Genomic DNA, 20201 nt, shown 5'->3' on the forward strand with positions numbered 1-20201 from the left:
GTGCCCGGGAGAACCTCGAGCTGTCCCAGGCAGAGCCCCGAGCTGTCCCCGGCAGAGCCCCGGGCAGTGGTGGCAGTGACCATCGCGGTGTCAGTGTCTGTGACCCTGTCCAGGCGTCTCGCAGCTCACACAGCTCCTCCTCTGCAGCCTCCCCCGTGGGTTAGCAAAGCTCTCCGCGCTCCGAAGCTGATGAAGCAAGGGAATTCCTGGGGTATTATTTCCATCCTAACGATTGCACTTTGAACACGAGGCGTTGTATGCGAAAGAGGAGAATGAACGTTGCCAAAAAAAAACCCCTGTAAATAAATCCATTAGTGGTTAATGATACAAATAGTTTTGCAGAGATGTTCTTGGGAGCAGAGAGCAGGCTTTGCATAATCTGCGTGGTTTATGTTTTGTTTCAGGAATGCAGTAAAAAACAGAAGAATGACGATACACAGAGTACATCTGTTGATGCACTGAGTACAAACCATGGCTTTGAAGAGGTAATGTTCCTTTGAAAAGCTGTAATAGACTCTGTTTGCATTGGTTTGTGCCCTGAAGGAGGTTATAAGGAGACAACTTTCAAGTACTAAATACAACACTAATCAACAAGTAGCTGTAAGCAATTACGAGCTCTTCTAGACATCTCATGTGAATCTAAAACCCTTAAAAAAGGTGACATAAAACCCCTTAGTATGCAAATACAAGACAGAAATTATAAGTTCTAAAAATTTTTGGAGTGTCAAAAATCTCATACCAGGTCTTCAAAACAGAGGCAGAGCTTGAATTTTGATATTATAAGTAGACAAAATGTCTTCTTGTTCTTTATATCCAATTATTCCTTCTTCTCAGGTGAGCTGCCAGTGGTGTCATGGCCAGAAGTAGGAAACTCCTGATCTGTTCAATGTAGTTGTAGGACTGTGTTCTGTTTGGTTTACCCCGTGGTACAAACCCAAGCCATGTTGCTCTTAGAGGGACATCTGGCCTCTCTAAAGATGTCTAATGGGTCAAGTCAGAGTTTTCTCAGTTGCTTGGGGACTTGCTGGGGACTGTCAGCCCTGAAGTGCAGTGCAAATCACATTACTAGAATATAGACATGGGGCTAAATTTAGATCTATGTTTACACTTCACCATGCTGCAGTTCCACAGTGATAGTAGGAGCAGAGCCATGGAAGGGATGGAACAAATTATTCTGATTACTTGTATATAATCTTGGATGTTATGCAAGTGTCATGTCCTGTCTGAAACCAGTGATAGCATGTTTGCTCTTCAGCTGGCTCATTGCAAGGTCTTGAAAACCATTCAATCATTGAAAACTTGTAAGACTTGTTCACGTTTTTTTTTTCCCTCCCTAGAAAAATGAGTTTGATACATTGGCTAATGCTAAAATACTCCTTAGCGACTGCTTAGCATGTGACAGTTGCATGACATCGGAAGAAGGAGCCAGAGTTTTCCAGCAGAATCAGAAGGAGTTCTTTCGTGTTCTCAACCTTAATAAGGTAAAGTGACCCCAGCAATAACAGTGTTTTCTGTGAGGAGAAGGCAGTTACAGAGTGACTAAGCAGCTTGGTTTCCCAGGGCAGATAACGTGAAGATTGGCCAGGATACTCTTTTTCTAAAGAGGAAGTGAAAACTTGAGGCAAGATGAACATTCAAGTACTTAAAATAGTTTTGCTGGCTTGGATTTATAGCTTCAAATGTCTCTGCTTCTGTAAACATGAGTTGATTTAATAATATTTAAACATACAGCTCTTTTCACACTTGCTAGAATGTTTCATATTGCTAGAACATCATAGGTACTGAATGTCTCTTGTCTTTCCTTATGCCATACAGAGACCAGCCACAGAATTGTCCCCGGGGGAGGGATGGATTTCCCTGAGTTATATAAAAAACCTCTACAGATGATTGGAGATAAACACTGACAGGATCAGAGGAACATCCTGTCCTGCCTGAACTTGATGGTGGTTTCACAGGGCTGTTAATGATATGGCCCAGTGAAGCACAGGACACTAAGGAATGGCTCCAGGAGTGAAAAGGGGGAGGGAAAGCAAGGAGCCTTACCCTGTTGTAATGACATCTTTTTTTTCTTGGTTTTTGTTTTGTTTACCAGAAATGTGATACCTCAAAACACAAAGTGTTGGCAGTGTCTATATGCCCTCAGTCATTGCCTTATTTTGCTGCTAAATTCAATCTCTCTGTGAATGAAGCAGCCAAGAGACTCTGTGGTTTCCTCAAAAGTCTTGGTAAGTTTGGGTTTGCAGAAAAGGGGGGATTGGTTTGGGTTTTTTTGCTTCCTCAGCAGCCTTCCAGTACCTGAAGGGGCTACAAGAGAGCTGGAGAGGGACTTTGGACAAGGGCCTGGAGTGAAAGAGGGCAGGGTTAGATTAGGTATTAGGAAAAAAATTGTTCCTGTGAGGGTGGTGAGACACTGGCACAGGTTGCCCAGAGAAGCTGTGGCTGTTCCATCCCTGGGAGTGTTCCAGGTCAGGTTGGACAAGGCTTGGAGCAACCTGGGCTGGTGGAAGGTGTCCCTGCCCATGGCAGGGGGTGGAATGAGATGATCTTTCCAAGCCAAACCATTGTGATTCTATTCCATTATATTTTGCTATGTGGCCATAAGGTGCCATAGCACAGTCAGAGTTTGCACTGCACACACTGATGTTAACAACAGGGCACCAGTGTGGCACGTGGCAGTGTCAGAGATGGATTGGAGGTGTTCCCTGCTGATGGAAAAGGTCACAGAAAGGAAGGACATTACAAGGCTGGCTTCATAACCTCATCAAGATATCAGGAAGGATTTGGCCATGAGCTTCAATAAGATTTCACCTTGTTTTGTAACTAGAGAGAGGAGGAATTCTCATCCTAAATGCCTTCCAGTCTTTTTGATGCATTGTATCTCTAGAAGATTCTCAGTTATGGTTTTTTTTCTGTAGTGTGAAATTACCTGCAAGAACTGTGTGTATCTGCCTATTTTATCTTAAAGCTGTATTTTCTTTGCTCTTTATAGTATAGACACAAAGTTTTATTTAAAAAACAAAAGCTGCTTTGCTTATAAGTTTAGAAAAAGTACAGTAATAAACCTATAAATTATTTCCTCCTGTATATATCATTTTTTCATAGTTTTTATGATGCATCTTTGTACCCAGTGTATTTTCTTCATCTAAAAGTACTGCCAAGTTCTGATGGGGCTCAGTTTTCTCAGAACATGCTCATTATCTACACTCACTGTGGGGACAGGCTCAGAATTACGTAGGCCTATAGGGAGTATGCTGCTGAATAAGCAGGCAGAAGGTCTCTGCTGTGCTGATGATATGTTCCTGTACCTCTGCAGACTTCAGCAGTGGAAGATATGACTCTCAGCTGCTTCTATTTTTTCTGGATAATGTGTAGCTTCAGCATGTCTTGAACAGAACACTCCAAGTGTCACTGCGTATTGCCCAGGAGTCATGCAATCCTGTCCAGTTAAACTGCAAGCAATAGGTGCTGAATGCAGAGCTGCTCAGAAGAAAGCAGAGTACTCTTGGCAGTGTTGCTAGCAGCAGTAGCAAGTTGGTAGTCCTTTTAAATTCATGACACAGAAGCTAGTTTTCCAGTGTGTAGCTTTTGGTTTTGACTCTACTACTTGTAAAGCTTTGGGAAGGGCAAAGCATATACCCATTGAGCCTCCCAGTTTTTTTCTGTAGGTCTGGAGCTCTGAAGGAAGTCTGCAAGATGGAAAACACTGTAGTAATTTAGAGTTCCTTTCTGCTTGCTTTCCTAGGGGTGCATTATGTATTTGACACCACCATAGCTGCAGATTTCAGTATCCTGGAGAGCCAGAGGGAATTTGTGCAGCGGTACCAGCGGAGGAACCAGGAGGAACATGCCTTACCAATGTTTGCCTCTGCCTGCCCTGGTGAGAATTCATCTATCCATCCTTCCTGCCCTTCAGCCTAGTCTCATAGGAGCTACCAGGAACTGAGCAAAGGGTGGCTCTGTTTGGGAGCATTGCACAACTTTTGAGTGTTTTTTTGTTCTGCTTTTGAGGGAGACTAAGCACACAGTACTTGTTCCCAGTATCACTCATCATCCTCAGTGCATTGCAGTGCCTGGAATTGACAATCAGAACTGGAATGGAGGAGTTAGTGGTTGTTGCTTGTGTGTTCAGGCCACAAAATTTAACAGGACGTTTCCTTATTGAAAAGAATCTTTAAGGAGCTTGGATAGAATTAAACCACAACCTCTGTTACCTTAAGCAAAGTTTTGAACTTGCTACTTAAGCCTAGGGGAAAGCAGCAAGTGACACTCCTTGGAATGACTGGGAGCTGCTTATGTTTGACACCTAGAAAGTAATTCTCACACGAGATGTCACAGACCTGACTCATTAAATGTCTCACTTCTGAGATCTCTGCACCTGAGAATGTGTTCTGTTATGAACAGAGCCTGCACACATCACAGCTGAAAAGATGCAGAACTTCCAGTCACTGCTTACTTCTTCCATTTCTCAGCACAGCACCATTTCAGTTTAAGTCACACTTCTTGAAAAAGAAGCAACAAAAACAAGGTAGAAGTAACTCCTTTGCCTAACCCTTCCTCAACTCCACCTTGAAGTTCATGGTGTTGCTTTTCAAAAGGCTGATAAAAATATTTCTTGCTAGCTTGAATTGAAGTGGATTGAATCCATTTAAGAAATGTTGAGGAGAGTGAGTTAGAGTTGCATTTGGTGACACCCAGAATCTGCTGTTATCACTGATTGAGGTTTAAATGCTGTTTGAATTATACTTGTACTTCTGCTTGTTCTGTGTATTCTGTAGTGGAAGTATCTGGGTGTGCTTTTCTTGCCCTTTTCTAGTCTATACAAGATAGTTTCTGGTTTCAGTGCTGCTTATGGTGTTAGCTCTCTGTTGTGGTGTAGACGTCAGCAGAAGTGCAGGTACTTTCCATTTCTGGGAAACTGAACTGAAATATCACTCTGTGTAAAGCCATTTGGGAAACGTGGTATGTTTGTTTCTTTAATTGACAGCAATTAGAGAAAGCAAAAATCATGATCAGTCGTCTCTAAAGTAAGGTTGTTCATTGACCTTAATTGCCTGAGTGCATTTTCTGTTCCTTATTCTCCTTCCTTTCTCTACCCTCAGATTACATAAATTTGTCCCAGAAATGTTTACTGGGTGTGTTTATCACAAAATAGTTTTCATATAGCTTTGTAGATACAAGAACTCGAGTGTAGCTGCTTTCCTCTGACTTATCTTGGGGTGTGACTCTGCCCAGAGCTATCACCCTCTGCAGCAGTCTCTGAGGTCTCATCTGCCAGGAGCAAAGAGCACAGCATGTGTGGTGCCAGAACCTGATAAAAGGTGTTTTATTGCCCCTGTCTGCAGTGTTCTTGCCTCCTGCTGCTGCTCTCCAAAGAGAAAGTGAGCTAATGTTTGGTTTTGTACCTGTTGAAAGTACAGCAGTGTAACTACTGATTGCACATGTAATATCTCAGCGTCATCAGGTCTTCTCCTCAATGTCCCAAACTGGCAAACAACACCAAGCACTTGCTCTGGAAACTGTTCAGTGCATTGCTAAGCTCTGTGTACTCCCAGAACAAGTCCCTGGGGCAGGTTTGCCACATAACTATTGAGGATTCAAGTGCTTTTGTCCCAGTCAACTAATTTCCTTTGCCAGGAATGAGGTTTTATGGTAGCAAAAGTTTATTCTTAGTTTTCCTGCACTTCTTACAGATGCAGAGATGTTTATGGCATGCATCTTCGTGATCTTCTCACAATAAACCACCAAATATAATGTGTTCTGAGATACATCTGCAAGAAATCGTGCAGTGGTTTGCAGGGTTTCTTGCTCTTTGATGCTAACCCAAGCCAGGCTGAGAATCCAAATGACCTCGTGGAGTGTGTAGGTCTGGATGGTGCAGGTGTAGCCCAGTGTGAGAACTGGGGATCTAAGGCTTCCTGTCCCTGGAGCTCTGGAATTCAGCCCTGCTGATGAAGGGGCAGAAGCAGCAGTGTGTGTGGAGTGCAGAGAAATGCCTCGTGTTGCTCACTCACCAAGGCTGCTCACATAATTAACCAGTGACTAATGGTCAGTGGGGAGCTGCAACTATGAGACACTTGTTCCATCTACTGCAAGGACAGAAACCATTGAAGAAATTGCTTTGGGCAATGCCTGTGAGAAATCTCTTGGGATTTAGTGAAATGTCCTTCTAGTTCCTGACTACAGTATCTAAAACATTGGGGTTCTGAGAAGCAGCCTCACAGCAGGAGTGCTGTGACTAATGCTGAGCACAGGGCAGAATGCTTTTTAAAACTGCCCTTATTTTGTTTGAAGCAGTTTTTGTTCCACTTGGACAGCCCTTGAGATTAAATCCATTTAAGCAGTGGATGTACCTATCATGCAGAACATGCTAATAGAGCCTTTGTACCAAACACCAAGAACTTCAGTTCTTTGGTGCAGATGATATCTTGGACTAAAAGTCCCAGTTGAAGGTGGCCATGGGGCAAACTTTCTGTGCAGAGCCTAGCAATTCAGCACAGCCCTGACCTGTAAATCTGTGGCCTCCAGCCTTGTTTATTGAAGATGATCTATGTCTTTGAGATTTTTCTTTGGAGACCAGTATCTGTTAACCTTGAAGTCTGTACTTCAGCAAAAATTGGCAATATTTAAAGAGCTGGAGGATCCTCCTGTTGCCCTAATACTTTCTCATTTTCATCAGTTAGATTTTCTCATACTGAGAAAACTATCTCTCTGCTACAGAGAGGCAAACCATCTGACCACCACCTGGATCCCAGTTTTTGGTGCTCTTGGCCTTTGTGGCAATGTTCTGCCTTAAACATTACCAGGTGTTTTACATAAGTGGTTATTTCCAGCTTAAAAATTAACCTACAGGTTTTACCCTTCCTGGGCATACTGCACACCAGTTTTTCTTTTAGTTAAACTAATTCACTTCAAACTAATTAGTTTGAAGTTAAAAGACTTTCAGTGTGATATTTCTCACTACTTCTTAGCATCAAAATTAACACACTTCCCTGGAAGGTTGGGCCTAACTCTTCTGCACAGTTTAGGTATCATGTAGATGAAGAAAAGCTCCAAACCCTCGTGTGACAGATTCTGGGCTGTGGTTTTTTCAGCAAGAGCTACAGTGCCTCAGAAATTGCACACCCTAAACACCTTGAGCTGCTCCTTTGTGAGCTCCTGCTCTGGAGGGTGGAGGATAACAACTGCCCTGGATATTGGGGTGCTGTGAATATTCATGGATTGCCCTCAGAGTCTGGGGAAAGGGAAGGGGATCCTGGAGGAACCAAGGCCAGGATGTTGCCTGCAGAGGGATTTCAGCTGCTTGCTGTGTGTGGTGGAGGGTGTGGGTGTTGCTGAAGGTGTGGCTACTCTAACAATAGTCAAAGAAGCCATTTTTTTCCAGGCTTAATCCATGTGCATCTTGTGATCATAATTTCATGTGACCCTTCTGTTCCAGGGGAGGCAATCTGAGGAAATAGCAGGTTACAGTTAAGCAGCTAACAGTGCATTTGTTGTAGTATCTGCTGATCCAAGGACTGAGGTCTAGAAGGTCAAGTTACTCTTTGTTAGCTGAGGTCCTGTTCTTTCTGCTTTGTTAAATCTCTGCATTAGACAGGGAGTAACAGGTCATGAAGTTCACAGTGGCTTTTAGGTCTAGAATTAATAACACAGTGAATTATTGCTTAAAGCCTTATTAACAGAGCCTGGAGGTTTCCTGCAGTTCCCAAGGTGGAGCTGCAGCCTACACAGACATGTCCTACCTACTGTGAAGGTGTCATAGCTTTTAGGAGCTGTTCTGTGACTGTTGCCACTGCTGTGCTTCTGTGCCACTTGTGACTGTGACTTTGTCCCCTAGGCTGGATTCGGTACGCCGAGAGAGTCCTCACCAACCTGGTGACGTCTCACATTTGCACTGCAAAGTCTCCACAGCAGATCATGGGCTCCCTAGTGAAGGGCTACTTTGCCAGGCAGCAGGTAAGTAATTCTGCTTTATTTTTACCATGATACTCTTCTAAATAAGAGATGTGCTAGTGGGGTTTAACACCGAAACACAAATCTAAGTGTGTTGTATTTGTCCTTTACTTGAAGAATTAATGGTTTTCTGCTGCTATGCAAGTGTCCTTGATGAGAAGAAGGTACAAAGAACCTCATTTAGTGTGGTATAATGTGAGCTGGCAGCAATCCTTGTACTGCCAGTGCAACATGGATTGAGATATTTATGGATAAAATGAAATCTGTGGCAGCTGAAGGGTTTCTTGTTAAGTGCTGCCTGTGTAGTTCTACAGCACAGCCAGAACAGGAACAGAGGAGAATAAGGTGGAAACTACCCTGTTATCTGGGATCAATGGAAGCATTGTATCCTGGAAACTAACCTTTGTGTCTTCTCAGGTTTGTATGTTGAAAAAGTTGCTTTTCTTTACATATCATACTTAACTGCAGCCACATTCTGTAGGCAAGTGTTGCTGTCTGCACATGGACAGAGAAACTGCTGTGGGTGAAAGTGAGTGACAGCTAGAAACCAGAGCTCTGACCTCCTCACTTGCAGATTTAAGTTTTCTAAGGCAATCAAAAGCTGCAGAAAACGTGGTCTGAAGGAATATGGTCCAGCCAGAAGACAGACTTTGGAAGTTTGTTGTTGATGCTTTGTGACTTCTGGCAAATAATTTCCTGTGTGCAGCAGTCTTGAAATTTAACAGCCAGGGACTGATTCCTGTTACTGCCTGCATGGGGTTTATGACACTATTTTTGTCCTTGTCAAGCTGTCTTTTACTCTTCATGGAGCTCACATGTGCTCCCTTCTGTATCCCACAGAACTTGTCTCCTGATAAAATTTTCCATGTAGTTGTGGCACCTTGTTACGACAAAAAGCTGGAAGCCTTGCGGGAGGATTTCTACACTGCCTTGTATAATTCACCAGAAGTTGATTGTGTTCTGACATCAGGTAAATACCTTTTAAACTTACTCTTCATAAATCCATCACCATTTTTAGAACAGCCTTTATGCCAGGCTTTGCTGTTTTCAAGTCTGCTTTAGTTGTCAGTTTGGCTTTTTTGTGCTGCTGGTAGTACAGGTACTGTATGTAGGGAAGGTGGCAAATATTTTCCTTAGTAAGTTGCTATGCATCTGAAAAATCAGCTATTTCTTTTTGTTAGCCTCTTGAGGAAGGTAAAAGTTATGCAAATCCATATTTAAAATCATTGCCTGGCTTGTTTGTGGTCATTATTTAATCTCCACTGGGGTTATCCATAACACTCTTAAATTCATGGCAGGAATGACCTTTTGATGAGGCTCTTGTCTTTACTCCTTAGTAAGTTGCTATGCATCTGAAAAATCAGCTATTTCTTTTTGTTAGCCTCTTGAGGAAGGTAAAAGTTATGCAAATCCATATTTAAAATCATTGCCTGGCTTGTTTGTGGTCATTATTTAATCTCCACTGGGGTTATCCATAACACTCTTAAATTCATGGCAGGAATGACCTTTTGATGAGGCTCTTGTCTTTACCTTTAGTGTCCATATTAGACATGCTTCTTTTTTCCCCCTGCATTGTAGAAACATCTTCCAAACTTTCCCTAACAGAAAGACTAGGGAAACTTTGGTTTGGGGCCCTTTGCTTCAGGGCTGGAAATGTCAGACTGCTCCTTGACTGGAGGGAGCTGATAATAAGAGCTGGAGAATGTGGCTGGAAGCACATGCAGGTGTTGGGGTGTTGAGCTCTGAAACACAGGCACAGTGTGTGTGTTGTGCTTTGTGCTGAAAGTAAAATGTCATGTGTTTTCCTACAGGTGAAATTGTCCAAATAATGGAAGAGAAAAATGTGTCTATGAAAGATGTGACTGAAGTAGCTGTAGATAGTTTGTAAGTAGTTTTGTTGTGGATTGTTTCCTTACTTTGATGACAAATGACAATACCTTGAGGTATATTCAGCATAAATCTAAAACTGCTCAGAAGAATGTTTTGTCTTTTTAAAGAAAACCAACCTGCATCAAAGCCTGAGTTACTAAAGCCTCATCCTTTGTGTGGTGGCCAAAACCACAAAAGAATTTCCTTGGATGTTGGTTGCTCTATATAAAAGTAATATGAAACAGATAATCAAAACAGTATACACTGTCTAAATACAAAGCAGATAATTTAAGGTCATGACCCCTATACATAACTGCTTTAAAATGTATGACTTGGGAAGATTTCTGTAGCTCCTTGTTTAAATTTGAATGCAGTAATAATAGCTTTGACTATATTAAGTTCATGCCTTGCTAGTGTGACTGTCTGGGGGTGTTGACCCCATTCAGAGCTCTCCTGAGCTTGTGTAAAGCCCAACAGTCTGATCTGCCTCCCACAAAGCTGCTGGGATGCAGTCATGGGGTTGACCATCTGCTCTGTGCTCCCCTCACATTCACAGCAGCATCTTGACAGTAAATTTCCACTTCCCCAATATGTTCCTGTAGAATTGCTAGCAGCAGCAGCTCCCTTTCAGGAAATGGTAATTAATTGGTTTTTATACTGAGGACAGCAGTTAGGTTTTCAGATGAGAGAGAGCTGAACTGTGCTTTGGATGAGAGTCACACACAGCAGAGAAGAGGTTCTGTTTACATCCCATATGCCTGGCTCAGAGAGCAGCATGTGTGGGGTTTAATTCTCAGGCTTAGTGACAGAGGCTGCTCTCCCTGATCTTTGTTCAAGTGTGACAGATGTTCCCTGGTATCTTTCCAACGTGCTGGTAATGGAGCAATAAACATGCTTTCTTGCACAAAAGAGAAAGCTCTGGAAGCTTTGAAAAATCCTTTTCAGTTGCAGTTAGTGTCCTGCTTGGACCTTGTCTAGGGAGGAGAAATCTGAGTGGTACAGTGGGAACGTGTTCAGAGCTGTGTTTGCAGGGCTGTGATTGCTGCTACCAGAGATTGCCACACAGAAGGAGAATTGCCTAAATGTAGTTCTTGCAGATATAATCACATAGAGACAGTCATTTAATTCTGTATCAGCCTGTCCAATGAAAGAACAGGCTGTTACTCAGAACACACCTGGTTTATTGACTCAATTTATAGGATCAGACAATATTCTGAGTTGGAAAGGACACACAAGGACCATCCAGTCCAACTCCTGCCATGCCCAGGACATCCCCAACAATGCACCCTGTGTCCAAACACCCCTGGAGCTCTGTCAGCCTTGGAGCTGTGACCACTGTCCTAGGAAGCTGTTGAGTGCCCAAACACCTCTGGGGGAAGAACCTTGTCATGATATTCAACCTAAACCTCTCCTGACACAACTTCAGACCATCCCCTCAGGTCCTGTGACTGGTCACAGAGAGCACAGATCTGTGTCTGCCCCTCCTGAGGAAGCTGCAGACAGCAATGAAGTCTCCCCTCAGTCTCCTCCAGGCTTGAACAAGCCAAGTGACCTCAATTTTTAAAAGGACTAATCTGATAATATTAGTTCAGGATATGAGACCTCATGACATGAATTTTCGCTCTTCTGGGGGCTTAAAAGTAGATCTTGCAGAGAAATTTAAATAGCTTGGACTCCTCCTCTTGAAACCAATCCCAGCACAGCAGCAACTTGGGGTATTGAAAAAGTCATATGTATAAAGTGATGTGTGTTTGAGTTCTCAACTCACTTGTATAGCTAGAGAATGCTAAGAAATAGCCCTTGGCAAATATTGGGAGACACCATGAAACAAAATCACCTGAGGGTATTGAAAAAGGAAACAAACCCAAAACACCAACAGAGCAGAAGTTGCAGCAGTTCTCAAGTAGCTGCACTGGCACAGGGAGGACAGACATCACTTCAGCTCCTCAGTGGTTAAAGGAGCTGCTAACCCTGAGCAGTGTGTTAGTCAGGTGGTTGCTGTGCTCACTCTCCCTCTGGTCCCGTGGCCAAGGGCTGTGCTGGGAGCACAACTCAGGCAGTGCCACCAGCAAAGGTCACGTTCGGCTCTTCTGGGAAAAACCAATCAGACTATACCCAGAGAGGCTTTGACATGCAGGAGCTAAGGACATAATCTGTCTGTTTGCTGACCTGAAGACCAGTCTCTCCTCCTGAAACATCCCCCATGGATGTCTCCTGTGCCAGAAGGGAACAGGAGCCCACGGAGCTCCAGCCCAGCACGTGTCCTGGGACAGCTTGTCCTGAGCCACGTGTGCTCAGCTCAGCTGCTGAGAACTGGGGGAGAGGTGAACCTCCAGGTGAATGCCATGTCCTTGGGATAAGATCCCACTCGTTTGCTTTTCTGAAACATAGTGCAGCACTTCTTTCCCAGCTCTTCTTCTTCTTTCCCATTCTAACCTGGTTGTAGCTGTACCAGTTTGAGATTCCTTACTGGCACAGTGTTACAGAGTGTGACAAACAGCTCCTGGAATAGGAGAATTGTTTGTTAGCAAAGACTTGGAACTTCTGAAGTATTTTTATATTCTCACAGGCTAAAAAGTATTGTTTATTTAAATGAATGTATTTCATTTTACCCCTCCAAATGTCTCCTGAGCAGTGAATGGTTCTTAACCAAATCTCTAGGCTGTGCTGAGTGTGCATTCCTATAAATTACTGTTGCTCAAGGTTTCTGAACATGGAAAACCCTTCATACTTTTTTTTTTCATACTCTTACTGTTGTCCTGAATAGTTTACATTTTTAAAGCTGTAATGAATTAATATGTTCTCAGTGCCACAAAGCACTTCTTGGTGGGGCAGACAGAGAAGGGGAGAAACATCCTATTTTACTGATGTGAAAGAATGAAGTTTTGGACTTAATCTTCCTTTCTGGTTTTTTTCTAAGGTTTGATGAAATAAAGGAGGGAGATGTAGTAAGGCATGAGGGGAAGAGATCTGATGGTTACCTGGAGCACATTTTTAAACATGCTGCAAAGGAACTTTTTGGCATGGATGTCAAGGAAATCACCTACAAAGCATTAAAGTAAGTTAAAAACAGTTTTGGATCCTTGTTATGTAGAATGTGCTGGTCAGACTAGAGTAAGAGTATTTGCAGTTGGAAGGGACCTACAGTGATCATTTAGTCCAATTCTCTGAGCATTTAGGGCTGACCAAAAGTTATCTGCCTCTCTGGGAAGGCTGTTCTAGGGTTGACCATCCTCTGGGTATGGAAATGGTTTCTGAAGTCCAGTCTAACCCCCCCAGGTTTCGTTAGTGCTGCAGTGAATGTAGTTAGTGCTAACATGGCTCTTGGGCTGATAGGCAGTGACCTGTTCTAAACCTGTCACTGTCAATTGGCTCCTGTTGGCTTTAATTTGATTAACAACTTACACTTAAAAATTCAATATAGTTCTATTCTGAAAATTCCACCCCAACTTCTGTTTAACTCAGTTTAGAAACTGGAAGAGTTCACCTTGATCTCACTGTTACACTTGTTCTGTTCCCTTTTCAATACAAACTGACACAGTTGGATTGTCCCTCAGGGAATGAAGAGTGTTAAAATGTTCTCTCTGTATCTTGACAGGAACAAGGACTTTCAAGAAGTTACCCTTGAGAAGGATGGGGAGACAGTGCTGCGTTTTGCAGCAGCTTATGGCTTCAGAAATATCCAAAACATGGTCCTGAAGTTGAAAAAAGGAAAATTTTTGTATCACTTTGTAGAAGTCCTTGCCTGCCCAGGAGGTAAGAGTGATTGTGGGACCCCAGTAGTTCTGCACACACATCTTGAGTCTGAAAGGAAAGTTGTCTGACAGGCAGGCACTGCATTTCATCCCCTCCTAATTCTCTAATAGTCTGAAATGCTCACTATGTAATGAAGGGTCCAGAACACCAATTACATGTGCTGCCTCGGCTCAGAAATTGATTGGGTTGTCTAAAATTAGCCACAAAGTTCCTTGCTCTCTTCTGGCCTATAAATAAGTGGCAGCACAGCTCTTCTGATTATTTCAGACCTCAGAGGAAATACCCTGAAATGGTGGTTGTCAAGGGCAAGAAAAGACAAGGAACATAATTAGGATCATAAAACCATGGAGAAGGCACAGAAAGATTGTTGATATGGAAACCTCATTTCTATTAATATGATGTTGATAGCAGAGTCACTTTAGGTAAATACACATTGTAACAGCATTGAGGAGAGTTTAGGTAGAGAATTTTTACTTTTGACCAGTGTGAGAAGAGAATTCCAAGTTAAGAAAAACTTTCTCTTCATATCAAATTCTATCACCCTTGAGGCTTTTTTATTTGTTTGTCCCCTAAGGGTGCCTGAATGGCAAAGGTCAGGCCCAGACTGAGGATGGCAAACCAGACAGAGCCCTCCTTGCCCAGATGGAAGAGGTGTACACTGCCATTCCTGTCAGGCTTCCAGAGACCAACCTGCACGTGCAGAAGATGTACCAGGACTGGCTGGAGGGCATGGACTCTAAGAAGGTGCAGGAAACTTTGCACACCACGTACAGTGCAGTCAATCAAACAGTGAGCAGTTTGGATATCAAGTGGTGAGAACTCCAAGGTCAGAGCTGTGCTGAGCTCGCAGGGTCAGCACTGGGACACCTCTATGCAATGCTGTGCACTAGGGAACTGCCCAGCTGGGGATGTTGCTTGGGAAGAACCATTGCTTTTCACAACCAGAGAAATCTCCACAAGTCCTGGTTCCTGCCACCATCCTTTAACTTTTGCTGTGTGTCACTTCCTGCATCTCATGGATTTCTTCATTCAAAACATGATCTTGCAAGGTACATAAACCCTTTCTGCCAGGGGCAGGGAGTGTGATTCCTCCTGGAGTCACTCCCTGCAGTGAAGGATTCCCTTCATGCAGTGGGCTCCTCCACGAGGGTGAGATGATTTGACTCCTGCTCCCAGGTGTGCAGTCCCTGTCATCATGGGAAAACACTGGAGGAATTTCAGTATTGCTGCAGTTGGTGTGAAGTAACTTGGGATTTACTTGCCTTGTTACCAAAAAAGCCCTTTCAAAGGACAAGTGAGTATATGGAGAGATGTAATGAATTTCTATATGCCTTGTATCCATAATTCAGCAAAAACTAATGAGTTCCACACTAGCCACCATTCCTTACTGATGGAATGTCACAGGATGCTCCACGGAAACTGAACCTGGGAAGCTAATGCTAAATGGTTATAATCCTTCATCAAAAATAGTTCCAAATAGGTTAGTTGGTACAGAAAGAGAATTTTCTTTCCTTTTAAGTTTTCCTTGAAGCTTGCAGCTAGGAAGTGATGCTGCTGCCTTTGTCTGGCTGCTCTCTGAGAGTGAAATGTGCAGCTCTGCTCTGTCTGCTGAGCCACACTCAGCACTTTGGTTCCCTCATGTTTGGTACACACAATGCCAGATTGTTCTTTCATTTGCCTCCTGTTGATAGACTTCTGCAAAAATAACTTCCTGGGGTGCCTCTGAGAACAAACACTGAGCAATGCTTGTGAGCCCATCCAAGTTCCAAAGCATTGGCATGGTGAATTTGGTGCACTTACTTTTTAATTATGCTGTAGAGGTTCATTTAACAGACATCTTAGGGTGGCACTGACATGCTCTGCAATGTCCTGAGCTATCAGAGGGTTATTCCAGAATGTGATGGACAAAAGAAAGTTAAACTCCTGCCAGACTTGTCCAGATTTTCCTAGGAGATCAACTCTGTTCACAATTAATGGCTGTTTGAAGCCAGCAAAGTTCCATTTTTCCTTGCCCAGCCTGAAAGTGTGGATGGGCTTTTTTAATCACTTCAAGCAGTCTGAATGAATCTGCTAAATTTCCTTAATATTACAACTGCCTGTGTGAGTAACATCTAATCCTGCAACAACCTGTGTGTGTTTGAAATGCTCAGTTAAGCTGAACACAGGGGATGGAATGGAGCATCAGGGGAGGCAGTGCAAGTCTGGCCTTGGCTAGGCAAGGGAGGCTGCACAGGAGAGAGACAGTGAAATGTCACCCTGATGACAAGAGAGAGTTCTCTTAATATGAAGCTGTCAGTAACTGCAGCTTCCCATTGGAAGGAAATAAATCATTTTTTTTCTGAGGGGTGTTTTCTTTCAGGTGCAAATGAATTTGGTTACTGCACTACCTGAATGCACACAGTGAGATTATGCCCATAAAATACATAAATTAGCCTTTGTAAGTTGTTCCTTGTAATAAAATCATGATCCTTATGTGGTGCAATATCAGAACCTCGACAGAAATCTACCTCTGTACAGGAAGGGAGTCCAGAAGTCGTGGGAAGACCTGTGTGTAGCTGGAACTGTAATAAGTGTCTGCTAGAGAAAGATGTTGCATGACATTTTGGAACAGATTTACTTTTAGAAGCAACATCCAACTCCTTTGGTCTGATTTTCTTTCTCTGCCATGATTTCCTCCAAAAACTCCAAGAGAATTATCATGTACTGAAGTGCTCCTGTTCTCTTTGTACAGGCCTGTTTGTATATATGGTTTGTAGCTGGCTGCATGTTTTAAATTATATTGCTTCTGCTCTCTGTCCGGTGTGTTGATTTTCTTTTTTTTTTTATTATTTTTTTTAATGTGCATATTCTGGATGAAATGGTACAAAGTGGTTTGCTGGTGTGTTGATTTTTTTTTTTATTATTTTTTTTTATGTGCATATACTGGATGAAATGGTACAAAGTGGTTTGCTTTCCTATGGAAATCTTAGCTAACCACACAAGAGCTGCCTGGCTGTTCTGAAGGGAACCCCCTGCCCTGCTGGGAGGTGGCAGATCCTCCCAGGGGCAGTGGCACTGCTGTCCCTGCTCCCTTTGCCTCCCTCCTGTGCCCATGGGGGACCCTAGAAATGAGCTGCTCAGGGGGTGAAGTCAATCTGTGCTCTGCTCCTACTGCAAGGGAAATCAGTGGCTCAGTGTGTATAAAATAAACTCTTTCAGTTGGATCCATCATTGCTTCATCTACTCATGTGTGTTTAACCTGTTGGGGTAGTGTGGAGAGCTGGTAGATTGTTTGCTGCAGAATTCTGTTTCCAGATGAGGAAGGCATCAAAGTGCAGCTGTTAGGGGTTATGTGGATTGTCTGTATTAACACTAGTGACCTAAGGAACTAAGACTTGTCTTTTTTTTTTGGTCAGCTTTTCTTTCATAAGACTTTCGGGAGTAAAATGTTGTAGGTTTTTATAGCCCTTTTCTTCAAAGTGGCAGTTTAAAAGGAAAGAGAAGTTTTTTTCCCTTAGCTGTAATAAGTTTCCTCCTCCACCTGCTGTCACTGCAATTGTAATGTGTCAGAAAACCTTGTTGCAGCTTCATATATAGTGAAATGTTTGCCTGAGGTTTGATTCTGGCTTTTAAATCTGCAGCTGAAAAGACACTTACTGTTGGCAATACATCTATCTAGTTCTGAAACTACATCACTATTTAGTTCCCTGATTAGATTTTGGCAACCAATAATTTCCATTGCCTTTTCGGCAATGGGAAAAGCTCCTGGTGTGGCCACAGCCACAGTGCTTTACCTCTCCTTGAATGTGCTGAGACAATCTTGTCTCCAGAGGATGCTTAGAAAAATACTAAACGAGTGGGGAAAGTAACTGGAAAAGCTAAAATAATTTGGAAATTTGGGGTATTCTTGACTTGAGCTTGTCAAGTGCTTGGTACCTTGGGCTCTAGTACTTTACTCTGAGGTTGCTCCAGCATGTTGGGAAGTCCCTTTGCCTTCTGCAGGAGGTTTCTCTCAGCCACAGCACCTGTGAGTGTCCACTGTGGTCAGTGCCATGGGCATATGGATATATCCATATGCAGCAGTCTCAGCTGGATGACATTTGGACAATGTTCAGCTACCCAAATTTTGGTGCTTTGTTTTCAAATGGAGCATGACCATGAATTGTCCTAAATAAATCTTGATATTCAATTCTGCACTGATTCTGTCTCGTTCCATAGGAAACTCTCAGTCCATTTGATTCCACACAGGAGCATTGTCTGGGGAACTGATAAGGAATGCTCAGTGTAGCAATAACACTGCATCAGCACTTTGTGGGAGTTCTGGCTTACAGATACCCCTCAAACTCTGGTAAATGGAAGGAGAAAGTTGTTGGATTGCAGAAGGAAATGATAATCTGCTCTCAAGGCAAACAAGCAGCCTGTGGCTTTAGGGCTGTCCTGCCTGGAGAGGATGATGCTGCTGCATAAATTCAGGCTGTGAGGGCTCACTGGTTAGCTAATGCTCCTGTAGAGAGTTAACTAAAACATTGGTGCACAAGGAACAAAAAAATCCTTATTTGTGTGTGGCCTGATCCAACAGACAGTTGGGGAAAGGCTGAAAATTAGTCCTGACATAGGTGAGGAAGAGATTTCTCATCAACAGGTTGTGTGAAAATTTAATGAGTTCAGCAAACATTTCTCTATGTTCCCTGAGTAGTTGGACCCAAAATTCCACAGGATAATAACGTGGTCTCATGTTGTGCTGTGGCTTTTCCAAAGGACAGTACAGAGGAGTTACTTGGCCAGGGGAAAAGGAGGAGGAGCTGTTGGCACAGAGCAGGGATGTTCCTAGCACTGTGTGAACAAGTGCCTAGTGAGGACAGGGTTAGAGAAGAGGAGCCAAAGTGTTGAGATGTCCTTAGCTACTCTTGGAATGGAAACTGTGAAGCCTGAGGGTTTGTGTCAGCAAGGCAGAGGGAATACCTGTTACCTTGTGCAGTTCTGTGAGCTCAGACCTGCTCTGAAACCATTGCATTTCTGCCCCTATTTTCCAAATAAAATAAGATCCAAATTCTGCACATTTATCTACTGAAAATCAAACTCTCCACAGTGTAAATGCCTTTATTCCTCTCAAAACAAAAGACTTAATGTAAAAAAACCCAGTCAAATATAATGAAAGACCCAATTAAATTGTAGTAGGAATTATTTAAGGTCTTACTTGTTGTTTTAGTCACTTGTCCAACTGTTTATTCCGCTGAAGAAAGGTGGGAATGGCATGGCACAGTTCAGGTGAAGGAAATCCTTTGGGATTCATGTGCTGAGGTTTCACCCCGGTTGGGTCAGTCCTTGGCTCGGCCCGCGCTCCCTGCGCGAGGAATTGGCTGCGGGACAGGGAAAAATTAGCTGTGGGATAGGGAAAAAAAGAAAAGTATGCAACCAGCGGTAGGTTCTACCGAGATTTGAACTCGGATCGCTGGATTCAAAGTCCAGAGTGCTAACCATTACACCATAGAACCGGGCGGTGGCACTCGCCTCCGCGCGGCTGGAAAATAAATCCATAGCAACCGAATCCTATGGGAATTCCGTGGGAATCCGCGCCCGGGGGGAATTATCTGCAGTTTAACACCGCCTAAATGTTCTCATTTTTTCTGCCTTTCCGCGGTATTCGTTGTCTCCGTGGGATCTCACAATGGTTTGGGTTGGAGGGACCTTAGAGCTTACCCCATTCCACCCCCTGCCCTGGGCAGAGACACTTCCCCCAGCCCAGGGTGCTCCAAGCTCCATCCAACCTGGCCTGGAATATTTCCAGGGATGGACCAGCCACAGCTGCTCTGGGCAACCTGTGCCTTCCCAGTGTTCCATCTCACCCTGCCCTCTGGAGTGGGAAGCAATTCCCCCTTGTCCTGGCACTCCATAGAATCATAGAATTTTAGGGGTTGGAATGGAGATTAGAGATCATCCAGCCCCAACCCCTGCCCTGGGCAGGGACACCTCCCACCAGAGCAAGTTGCTCAAGGCTCATCCAACCTGGCTGTGAAATCCTCTCCCCAGCTCTCCTGGAGCTCCTCCAGGGCTGCAATAAGGTCACCCCGTGGTATGATGATGGCAGAAAGCAAACACAAACACCTGAACGAGAACAGAACCTGAACATTCCACACCAAACCCTGGAGCTCAGTGTCTGCCTCCAGCTTTGCTGACCCGGGATTTAGAACTGTGTTCCCACACAGACCATTTACAGCATAGGAATAAAAGGACGTTCCAGTACACTGTGGCACGGCTGGAACTCTTTGCAGAATTTGTGTCAGAAAGCACTTACCTGGCTGCAATAAATGATAGAGAAAAAGAAATCAAACAGGATGATTCTGATTGGTTTCTCTTTTCCTTTCCAAGTAGCGCTGGATGACAGTAGTTTATGGCATTCCACAGTCCAGGAAAAAACCTTAAAGTCATTTTCCATGGTAATGAGCAGTAAAGAAATCTCTACCCGCGGGCAAAAACGTTCAGGTTCCACCGAGATTTGAACTCGGATCGCTGGATTCAGAGTCCAGAGTGCTAACCATTACACCATGGAACCGCACAGCCCAACCCCCCGCGCCGCGCCTACTGAGCACCGCGACAGTCTGACCTGGGACCTCCCGCGGCATCACAGTGACACAGCCACGCATCGC

General features: G+C 43.7%; 1 protein-coding gene and 2 non-coding genes across 3 annotated transcripts; 1 reads left to right on the plus strand and 2 right to left on the minus strand.

The window, feature by feature from the left end:
- Positions 1-368: 368 nt before the first annotated feature.
- NARF (nuclear prelamin A recognition factor) lies at positions 369-14400 on the plus strand. The gene is made up of 10 exons (XM_009071636.1): positions 369-485; positions 1338-1481; positions 2093-2225; positions 3743-3877; positions 7835-7953; positions 8791-8920; positions 9762-9834; positions 12740-12877; positions 13418-13575; positions 14150-14400. The coding sequence occupies exons 2-10, from the start codon at positions 1407-1409 to the stop codon at positions 14389-14391; spliced, it is 1203 nt and encodes a 400-aa protein (XP_009069884.1). The 5' UTR covers positions 369-485; positions 1338-1406; the 3' UTR covers positions 14392-14400.
- A 4577-nt stretch (positions 14401-18977) lies between these two features.
- Positions 18978-19049, minus strand: TRNAQ-UUG. Its single transcript has one exon. It is a non-coding gene; the product is annotated as a tRNA-Gln (tRNA).
- Positions 19050-20035: 986 nt separating this feature from the next.
- TRNAQ-CUG lies at positions 20036-20107 on the minus strand. The gene has a single exon. It is a non-coding gene; the product is annotated as a tRNA-Gln (tRNA).
- Between the last annotated feature and the right edge of the window lie 94 nt (positions 20108-20201).

Source organism: Acanthisitta chloris, unplaced genomic scaffold (genome assembly GCF_000695815.1).
Source record: "Acanthisitta chloris isolate BGI_N310 unplaced genomic scaffold, ASM69581v1 scaffold3323, whole genome shotgun sequence".
Classification (NCBI taxonomy): Eukaryota; Metazoa; Chordata; class Aves; order Passeriformes; family Acanthisittidae; genus Acanthisitta; species Acanthisitta chloris.